At 27.3% G+C, this 11,476-nt stretch overlaps 1 protein-coding gene across 1 annotated transcript; it reads left to right on the top strand.

Annotated features, from left to right (window-relative positions):
• Window positions 1-5,039: 5,039 nt before the first annotated feature.
• On the top strand, window positions 5,040-9,263 carry LOC142319190 (uncharacterized). Its single transcript, XM_075356182.1, has 3 exons — window positions 5,040-5,237; window positions 6,231-6,483; window positions 8,757-9,263. The coding sequence occupies exons 2-3, from the start codon at window positions 6,237-6,239 to the stop codon at window positions 8,978-8,980; spliced, it is 471 nt and encodes a 156-aa protein (XP_075212297.1). The 5' UTR covers window positions 5,040-5,237; window positions 6,231-6,236; the 3' UTR covers window positions 8,981-9,263.
• Window positions 9,264-11,476: the final 2,213 nt, after the last annotated feature.

Raw genomic sequence — 11,476 nt, 5'->3', positions numbered from 1 at the left:
CCTTGTCTTTTCCAATGCTTGCATTCCAATCTCCAACTATTATTAAATTTTCATCTCCTTTTATGTGTTTAATTGCTTCGTCAATTTCTTTGCATACATACTCTACCTCATCATCATCATGGGCGCTTGTAGGCATATAGATGTTAACAATCATTGTCGGTTTAGGTTTTGATTTTATCCTTATTACAATGATTCTACCACTATGCATTTTGAAATGCTCTACTCTCTTCCCTATTTTCTTTTTCATTACAAAACCTACTACTGCTTGCCCTTTATTTGAAACTTTGTTAATTATTTTAAAATCACCTGACCAAAAGTTGTTTTCCTCTTCCTACTGAACCTCGCCAATTCCTACTACATCTACATTTAATCTATCCATTTCCCTCTTTAAATTTTCTAGCCTTCCAACCTTTTTTAAACTTCTAACATTCCACACTCAAACTCGTAGAATGTTATTTTTTAATTTTCAAAAACCTAGTTCTAATAAAAATGTATTTTATGTAAATAATTCTAATGATTTAATTTGCACATTATGTAAAACTAGCAACCATAAATTGTATCAATGTGATAAATTTTTAAGTTATAATTTTAATGAAAGTGAAATTTTTGTGTTTCAAGAAAAATTATGTCTTTGTTTAAGTAAACAACATGTTGTGAAAGATTGTCCAAGCAATCATAAATGTAAAAAATTCTCACGGAAGCATTATACACTAATTCATTTAGATAAAACGCTGCAAGAGCCAGCAATTAAATCTTCTAAGCCAAATCAAGCTACTTCCGCTAGTAGTTCATATTGTACTTTAAAATCAGAACCTAACAAGTTTGTTTTACTTGCAACAGCTGTAGTTAATGTAAAAGATAAAAAAGGTAATTTCATCCAAGCCAGGTTCTTACTTGATTCAGCTTTGATGATTTCATTTTGTACTGATAGGTTTGCTGCTAAACTTGGGCTTCAAACCAAACCTTTTAATGCCGATCACAGGTATTAGTAATGTTGTTACTAAATCTAAGCTAAGTTTAGATTTAAATATTAATTCTAGGTACGAAAACTTAAATTTTAATTTGAAATGTCATGTACTGGCATCTACTACAGGTCTGTTACCTAATGATTTTGTAAACGTAACTGACTGGGAAATTCCTTCTCACCTTTTTCTCGCCGATCCTTATTTTAATATTCCTGGGCAAATCAATATTCTCTTAGGCGCTCAATACTATCTTTCTCTACTTAAGCATGTTCAATTAACTCTTAATTCTAATTATACCATACTTCAAGAAACTCGTCTTGGTATCATAGTTTCTGGTCAAATCCCTACTAAGCCTTGTAACTGGAAAAATAATTCACACCCAATATCACTTTTTGTAAGTAACGAACAGCTTCCCTCTCAATTAGTCATTTTGGAGATCTCTTCAGATTCTTGATTTCTTCAGATTTCTTGATGAAAATATCAAGACACTTGGATTATATTGGAATCCTTGAGGTGATGATTCCATTTATCAAATCAAACCAGAGAATAATAACACTTCTTACACCAAACGTTCCTTTTTGTCAATTATTTCTTCATTGTTCGATCCCTTGGGTCTCCTGCAATCGTTCCATTTAAAGTGTTCATACAAGAATTATGGTCAAAAAGTACTAAATTTTTCCAAGATTTTGATATATATATTTCGCGTATCAATTTATTGATATATAATAATATAATAAGTATACTCCTCATTACCACGATACATGTACTAACTAATCGGGATTTTCCGCTAGTGATCGGTATATTGCGGTGCTAAGCTGAGGGGGACGCGCGCGTGAACACAACACACACACACATACAAATGCCATTTAGTAGGGTAGGATATGTTTAATTGTTTACCAAATATTTAGTATTTTTATGTAAAAGGTTTTCATGGATGAAGGAGAATTTATTTTACTTTGGTGCAATAATAAATATGTAGATTTTTTACAATTGTTTTATTTTTCCAACGTGAAAGTTATTTTAGATGGAGTTAGGGGCCCCGAAATTGTACTTTGCCCAAGGCCCCAGCTAGTTATAACGCGCCACTGAATCTTAGACCCTAAACTTAATTATTGATTAGCTGTTATTGCCAATCTATGAAAAAATAAAAATGTTTAATATATTTTAGAAGGATGTCTTTGAATTTACTTTTATAATTCTTAGCATTGTATATAAATTGTTCTGTTTAAAATCTTATCACATATCCGATTCAATTTGTGTGTTTTGTTTCTAATTAAAGATGAACTTCACAAAATTGTGTTTAATTTTAATAGACGTTATTTATATCAGTTAAATTGTTTTACAAAGTACTAGAGACTTATTTAATTGCAAACCTAAAAAAATCTGATGTGGGCACTATATGACTTGCTAGTATGCCTATTAAATTACATATACACATTTTTTTTTTAATGAAAAGTACATAAAATTTTATTTCAACAATAACTTACGATTTTTCATTTTTTTATTTTTATTGTTATTATTGAATTATTATTTACTGTAAAAACCTTTTTACAATCAGAGATTAATAAATCAATATATTTAAATTAAAAAAAGGAAATAAAATCAGATTCGAATCGATGTACCTTCCCCTTGTAAGATCCAAATATTTCATTAATTAAAATTCTATTTGGCTCTTAACTCTGGAACCATTGAAAATAAGTACCATTTATGATTTATCGTTGAAAACTTCTCAATGAGGGCTAATTATTGGAGTTAAGAAAACGTCCAATCCAATTTTCCAAAATGGATCCAAAATCCAATTTTTTTGGATTTTGGGCTTTTTTGAATATTTTTTCTCAAGTCGATTACAATCAAAATGGGAGGTGCACAACTAGAGTTATAACAGTCCTAAATCCAAAATTTCAACATTCTACGGTTAATCGTTTTTGAGTTACGAGATCAAAAACTGTACATAAGTACAGACATCACGCTGAAGCTAATCAAAATGGATTTGGGAATGATCCAAATGGATATTTCTGTTGAAATCTGAAAACCAAAATTTTTTAAGATTACAATCGAATACTTCCTTGTACGAAGTACAAGGAAAAAAGTATATTTCATGTAAAAAGTAAAATTAGTACAAGTAAAAAGTATATTTCTCGACAAAATCTTTTTGTTTTTTACGCCGTTTTTCTTAAAGAGGTCTGGGACTCCTTTTATTCAATTTCTTAGATCAAAAACCATAAGGAAGCACCAACTTTACCCGAAAATTTAGTGCGGTTTAATTTTAAAGAGGGTCCAGGAAGCACGATTAAATGTTTCATGACACCGAACTCGCCGGATCTGTTTTCTAACCGACCTTTATATGAATTTTTTTTCTTACTTTTGGCTATAGAATCATCTCCCGACAGATTTCCAAACAATTTGGAATTATTCTGTATAAATACAATGAGTCATAAAAGAATAAAAATAATTTTTAATTGTGGGTGCTGTCTTTTAAAATTAGTTGGTCTTTTTCGTATTTACATTGTACAAAATACTGATATCGCCTAAGTACTGATATATGTTATATCATACATCAATATTTTAAGCCATATTACATTCGTAGTTTAAATTTGGTAGCCGAATATGATGTATTTTACTATAAGTGGAAATTTACTTATTGTATATAATTTACTTATTATTTACTTAGTTTAAAAATGATGAAAAAAAGGATTTGTACAAAATTTTCCTTTAAAAATGGAATAAAATTCAGTGAAGAGGTGAAGATATTAAAAAAGGCTTTTGGGAAGGATGTTGGATGTTATCGATACAAGGGTTTAATGAATGGCACAAACAGTTCAAGAATTGTTAGCTGACCGATGACTCAGTATTATTTAACAGTTTACACCATTTACATGAGGTAATATGAAGAAAATGATAACAAATGTGGGAAAACAATTCTTGGATTTTGCAGCTACGATAACGCTCCAGGTTACACTACACACTTATTTCTTGATTATTTAGCCAAAAGTGACAGAATTGTGAAGTGGCAATCTCTGTATTCTCCAGACATTCTCTTGAAGTCACACTCTGAGACCTTTTCTTGCTCCCATTAATTAAGAGAGAATTAAAAGGACAATGATAGTTGAAATAATAAAAAAATGCTTTCCACAAATGTTTTGAGTGCATCATATCTATGTAGGTAATATCAATACTGAAGAATAAGTAAATTTTTTTTTACAAAAATTAAAATTCTTGTTATTCTCTCTCTCTTTCTCTCTCTCTCACTCTCTGTGTGTGTGTAATTTTGTTGTTAAGCTTTTCCAGAATTGTTTTGATGAAATTGTTATTTAGTGTTTTAAAAACCAAAATTATGTACAGTAAACCACTTATGTAGCTAGTTGAGTATTATTAAATTTATAACTGTAGGAGAAAAACAGTAATTTCATTTTATTAATATCAACCAATGTGAAAAAATGAACCAAAATAAATTACTGAAGTTTTAACTAGAATAGGAGGAAAGATTTTAGACAGAATAAAATTTAATCCCATTTAACATATTTACTTTTGAGTTATAAAAAATATTAGTTTTTATTTAATTTTAATTATAAAATGATGTGTTTATATTACAAATAGTTTTTTATTAAATAAAATATACAAATTAATGTTAAGAAAATTTCAGTGTAATATATATTTTTCAAATAAATTTGTTTCATTAATATACATGTTTCTTTTTATTCAAATTTTAGTACTGATCAAATAATTTGATTTTTAAAAAGTAATTTTTATTTTTTAATCTTTATTTGAACAAAAGTATTAAAATTTAAATTGGAAATATAAATTGATTTTTTTCTGACCTATATAATTTTAATTTTTTTAAAAAATTAAATAAGAATATTAGAGTATTTTTATATACTTAATAAAATGTTCTTTTCAAAAAATTGTATAGTAAATTACTATTAACTGATTTTTGCAAGAAAAATCAGACATTTCTACAATTTTAATCAGAGAATCTTATCATTACTGAAAATTAAAATCAGTAAATAAGATTTAATTAAATTATATGAATAAGTATTTATTCTGATTACATAAATTACTCATGTTAGAATGGTAGATAATAGAAAACAATTACAAAATAAATATTATTTGAGTTTGATAAGTTATTACTTAATTCTTTTCATGCAGGATATTGCACATGCAGAACACAATAATGTTCTTCATAATCAAGGTATAACAGAATCAGATGAACTGAAAAACTTTCATGAGCTGGTTGACTTACATCAGAGAAATCTTTACTTAGAGAAATAAACAGTAAGTAAATATTTTTTTATACAAGTAATTTAATTGTTCTTTTTTAATAAAATGTTACACGTAGATAACAGGGAAATCCAATTGAATATGACAAATTCATTAAGGTTTTTTTTGTTCAATTAGTTGAAATTTAGCCAAAGGTAAAAAAAACCAAAAATGTTTGACTCATCAATTAAGTGTTAAAAAACTTTAAGAAGAGGATTTTAAAATGTAATGTTATGAGATTTCACATCAATAATAATATGAACAGAATAGTTACAGGATAAAATGTATTTTATAAAAATAAATAATATATATATATATATATATATATATATATATATATGAATCCCATTTAACATAAGAGAAAACAATTTGGTTTTGTTTTGTTTTAGTAATGACAAGCTAATTCTACTTTTTTATAAACTTTTATTTGATATTGTTACTTCTACAGAAATATTTGTGTGATAAAAATTTGTTAGAATAAAAAATAAAAAAAAATAATAAAAAATGTAAGCTATTTTTTTTTCTCAGTTGACTTTGGATTAATAAAAAACTATTTACTACTTGTAATACACTTGTTACAGGCATACTTTTTTTGGAAAAGATAAAATAAATTCAATAAACTCATATTACGAAAATTAGGTGTAACATAATTATAATCTTTAACATTAAGCACCTTAATTCTGTTGCATTATATTAACAAATTTTTGGTAGTTTCCTTCTGAAGAAAGTATTAGACAAATATTATTTCCTTATTTTATTACTGACGTTAACTCCTTGTTACTCAGCTGTTTTTTAATTGATGAAACAATGGTCCCAAGTTCAACTCCTGTGAAGATTCCAGATTTACATAAGTACTGAATTACCACTTAATTATTAAAAAAAAAAAAAAAACAGAAGCAAAAGTACAACAGGCAGAATATTGTTTATTTTGTTTTATTACTGAAGTTTAGAAAAAAATTAAAAGCTAAAAAAATGTTAATGAGGTTCTTATATTTAATTTTGTTACAGAAGGCTATGCCTCGAATAAAAGTTACCACACCGCGAAAGGAACCATATCAAAAAAATAAGAATGTGAGCAATCATAATAACAAAAATGCTAAGAATCTGTCTAAAGGGCCATCTAATAAAAAAAGTAAGGAAACTTCAGAAGTAAAGGTACCACAGAAAAAACTAGTAATCAAAAATCCCTCTCGAAAGACGATGATTTGGGCTTACAGAAATCATTGTGAAGTACCATCATCATCATCATCGTCTACGGATGGTAATCATTATCATTAATATTTCCTTTTATTATTATATAGTTGCATTTTATTTATTGAGAAATCATCAAGAAAAACCAAATATAGTAATTATTTAAATAAATTTAAATTAAATTAATTATATAAAATACAATAAATAAATCAATATAAATAACAATTAAATGAACTCAATTAGCAAGTATGCAACTGTAACACAAGTTTTGGAACTTGCATTAGAAATTGATTAGAATTTAATCCTAATTATAATCCAAGTAGGTAAGATAAAGTAAAAGTAAAATGTAACTATTAAATACAACTAAATGGTTGTCCTGAATGGATAACCAAAAATGTTTAAAAATCATAAATATTAAAAAAAGGGAGAAACATGCAAACAAGATAGGTATGATGATATCATATATTCAGCAAGAGATTGCAAAAGGCAGTGTTATAAACTATTCACATTTCACATTAAATTATAACCAAAATTATAATTAAGTCCGGAATATAAAAAAACACTGTGTATTAATTTCTTTAATGTCACAGAATAGAAAAAAATAATCAGTATGCACAATTTTAAATATATACAAATTATTCCACAACCAATACCTCCTACTCACAACACAATTATTAACTCCACATAGCGTGATTATATTTTCAACTTGTTATATTGCATAATACAGATTTTTTTTTTGTTAAACTAATATATATTGAATAATTTAATACATAAAGTACTTAGCAAGGTTATTAGTTACCCAACTACACTTGAAGGTAACTTGTAAACAAATATCCTTACAGGTAACAAATAAATACCCTCAAACTTAAATAAGTTTAGCAAAATAACAAAACATAGACTGTCAAACACAAAAAGCAGGAACTACAAAGTTAAAGTATGATTCCACTAACTACTATTTCAATATACTTGAGCACATTTTACCCATTAATATAAAAAATGCAAACAGGATCAGCCTTTCCAAATCTTCTTATAGAAAAAATACAAACAAAAATTATCCAAAACTGACAAGTTTTGGAAAATTATTTCCAATTAATCACACAAAAGAAATTACCGCGTGGCTTTTACGTCCAATTGCTGTTGAACAATTTGTGGTATGTCTTAGTAGGAGTCAAACATCTCAACTTAAAAGGCTGATTTCCTATTACCAGCATAATAAGAACTTTTAAAATTAGAAGCTTACAAAATTCTGTTTTACATCATTAAAAAGATGCAGAGTTTTAAAAAATAGTTCTTCCAGAAGACCACTCATAGCTAATTATACATTTCTTTTTTGTGGTGATGTTGTTAACATAGATTCTGTCTTAAGGTTTGGAATTCACAAATTCAAATAACATAACTTACAGAAAATGTTTAATTTTAAATACAGCGATGGAATAAATAAGGTACAGAAGCAAAACACTTAAGAGCAACCTAGGTAGCATAAAAATTAATCTGGAATGATTGCACTAAACACAAAAAAAACAAATTGGTTGTACATTCACCCACAAATACAAAGAATAATCATGAACATTATACCAAACAGAATCAAATTTTTCAAATCGTCTCCTTCATGCAAGATATAAATATAAAGAGATTAATCATGAAGTGCAGATTTTTTTTACAAATCATGTAAAAACCAAGATCTCAAGACACAAACAATCCTGAATTTATAAACACATAAAATTTTCAAAACACAACATTTTAAAATAACAGATTTAACATATTATTCAATCGCACACTGAAGGGGTTTCATAACATTTTTAATCTGAGCACCATTACCAAGAGTGGTAATAATGGTATTACTGTCAGAATTTAAAAAGTTAATGCACAGAATGGAGGTGGATTGCTGGACTGGTAACAGTTTTTGCTACTTACAGTTTTTTGTCATGGCACACTATCCTATTTACTGTATCAGCAGCGTCGACAATACTTTAAGCATCCGGTGAAATATTGGGCATTTATGTGTTTACACTTTCTCAACTTTGGCAAGTAATAATTCCATTCAAGAAGCAGCTGTGTAATTGCTTCCAACTAAAATTTGTGCCATGATCAAATTTTAAAAATTTTGGTTTTGCAAAAATGATAAAAATACAATTCATTGGTAAGAGATTAATGTCATACAAAAATAATGCATAAAATCTTTGTAATTATTTCACTACATTTTAATGTTTATTTCATCTCTTTTTATAACTTTTTTTAGGTTTATTGGTGAAACTATAAAATATCATATAAAGTCATTCTCTATCAAAATTATGTTTTTTATTTCTGAAATAATACTAGAAAGCATTAAAAACTTTTTTTCAGAAAATACTTCAGAAACTTCTACCAGTGATACTGATTCTTCAAATTATTCAGATTCCCTCAGTGAATATACTCCAGCTACTTCTTCTTCTTCTTGCTCAGACTCTTTAAATGATTGTAGTTGCAGTGATTGTAGGTCTTCTGATGGAAATTGTAGCCAATCTGAAAATGAATCATCCAGTTCTGAATGTGGTAACAGGGATAAATGTAACAAAAAGAATAATTAACCGTGTAATCAGTATGCATTTTTAAAAAAAGTTTAATATGTGTCTTATGTTTTGTTAAATAAATATGTATTTTATGTAAATGGAAACCATATTTCAACCATGTAATCAATATGCTTAAAAAAAAAAACAATTAATATATATATTTTATGTTTTGTTAAATAAATCTGTATTTTATGTAAATGGAAACTATATTTCAATCATATGTAATCAATATGCTTATTTAAAAAAGTTTAATATTTGTATTTTATGTTTTGTTAAATAAACATTTTATTTAAATATAAAATTAATTTATTTCTAATATTTACTATATATAAAGTAACAACAATACATTGAAACTTCTGACTCCCTGAGATTAGCAACAATTATTTGCAGCTGCTCTAAAAGGTATATAATTATTAACAAGATTTTTCCTTTTTTCTTTTATCTGTTTAGCCTCCAGAGCCACTGTAAGGTATTACTTCAGAGGATGAATGAAATGAATGTAAATAAAGTGTAATCTTCACCAAAAAAGTGAAGTGTGGGTCAAGCATTCCTGAGATACGTGGTTAATTGAAACCACACCACCAAAGAACACCGGTATCCACAATCTAGTATTCAAATTCATATAAAAGTAAAAGCCTTTACTAGGATTTGAACCTTATTACTTCAGAGGATGAGTGAGGATGATATGTATGAATGTAAATGAAGTGCATGTAGTCTTGTACAGTCTCAGGATGACCGTTCCTGAGACCTGTGGTTAATTGAAACCCAACAAATAACACCTGTATTCACAGTCTAGTATTCAAATTCATATAAAAATAACTGCCATTACTAGGATTTGAACCTTAGAACTCTTAACTTTGAAATCAGTTGGTTTGCGATGATGAGTTCACCATTAGACCAACCCGGTGGGTTTAGAGATATAGACTAGAACTTATTTATGGTAGTTACAAAGTTATCTCTCATGTTTAAAACAATTGAAACATTGTGGAAAATTACTTAATGTTTCATAATATAATTCCATTTTACTTTTCTGCTATCATAGCTCATGAGCAATATTGCAAGAAGGAAAGTATTATATAAGGAAAGTATTTTATGACTGATCAAAAAATAGGGTTTGGATTTTTTTTACATTTCTGAATGTTTCATGACCAGGGACCCCAAAAAACAAAAAAAAAAGGCAGGGGTAGGTAATGTTCATATGTGTGTTTGCATGTGACATGTTTGAAGATTAATAACTTTTGACTGAATAAACCGAGTTTGGTGAAATTTTGTACAGAGATCATGTATATGAGGCAACTTATGGGTAAACTTCTGGGATCAATATCTCCTGGGAGTGAGGTAGATGGTTTTTTGATCAAAATTTTACAAATATAACCCCGCATTTTATTAAGCTCAGTATAGATGTGCATAATTATCTTACCATTTTTTTTTTAATTCTCCTCAAAATTCCCCCTTCCCAAAAATTAAAAAGCTATCTTTTTTATTATTTTTATATATTTTTAACCAGTTTTTTTTATGTCTTCCAAGGCATAGTAATAGTGCAAGTGAACCAAAAAAAGTACTTTGGGGTCAGTACTGGGGGTGGGCAATCAAAGTTTAAAAATAATATTTTTTTAAACTTTTTAAGTTTATTTTCATATATATCATTATTTTTTCATTATATAAGAATAAATAACCAATGCCAAAAAAGTATTTCAACTTTGTTTTGACTTTTTTTGGAATTTATATCACTACACTTAAGACTATTATTTTTATAGTAAATTAAAAATGTTACTACTGTATTAGTAATTTAACATTATCTTATTTATAATTCTCTTTTAATTAACAATAAATATATTATTACTATTTTATAATTAACATTTTAATAAAATTCACTTTTAAATAAAAATAAGGTACTGAGAAATTATTTTTCTTAATATTATCTAGTATTCTAATTAATTTTTTTAAAATAATTTCTTATTATATTGTAATCTATTCTCTCATCTTTAAATTATGAGACTGCAAAAACTCAAATGAAAAATATTGGTTTTTATTTATAATTGTAATTTATTAATCATGGAAATAGTGTTAACAATTTTATACAAGTGATTGGAAAGCTTTAAGACAGATGTCCCACTGCTCAACAGGAAGGGCTAGGTTTATCTGCAGGTGGAAGAGGAAGCTTGTTTTGTCCTTGAAACGTTAGAAAGATCACCATGATGTGTTTGTTCAATAAAGATTGGCATCCTGATAAGTGTCAAAGCATTCAGGAAAATACGGAGACGATTCTTAACATCCTTTAGAAAAAAAAACTTCCAGAAATTCTTCCAAAAGTGGAAACACCATTGTAGTACATGTGTTCAATCGAAAGGGAACTACTTTGAAGGAGATCCATCTCAATTGCCTGTAAGTACTACCATTTTGAAATTAAAAGCCCAGTCTTAAAAATTTGCAATCATAACTTGTATTTATGTTCCAAAGCAAGGTTATAGATGATTAAGTGCATTTAATCTTTGTTAAAACAGAATTATTTTT

The sequence above is a fragment of the Lycorma delicatula genome, chromosome 2 (assembly GCF_047948215.1).
Source record: "Lycorma delicatula isolate Av1 chromosome 2, ASM4794821v1, whole genome shotgun sequence".
NCBI classification, from domain to species: domain Eukaryota; kingdom Metazoa; phylum Arthropoda; class Insecta; order Hemiptera; family Fulgoridae; genus Lycorma; species Lycorma delicatula.
This window is presented reverse-complemented; position numbering and strand designations above follow the sequence as displayed.

What these genes read in the sequence shown, in the direction of transcription:
- LOC142319190 (XM_075356182.1), top strand. Translation starts at nt 6,237, where the DNA reads ATGCCTCGAATAAAAGTTACCACACCGCGAAAGGAACCATATCAAAAA. An exon ending in ATCATCATCGTCTACGGATG is followed by an intron (nt 6,484 to 8,756) that starts GTAATCATTATC and finishes ACTTTTTTTCAG; the next exon opens with AAAATACTTCAGAAACTTCT.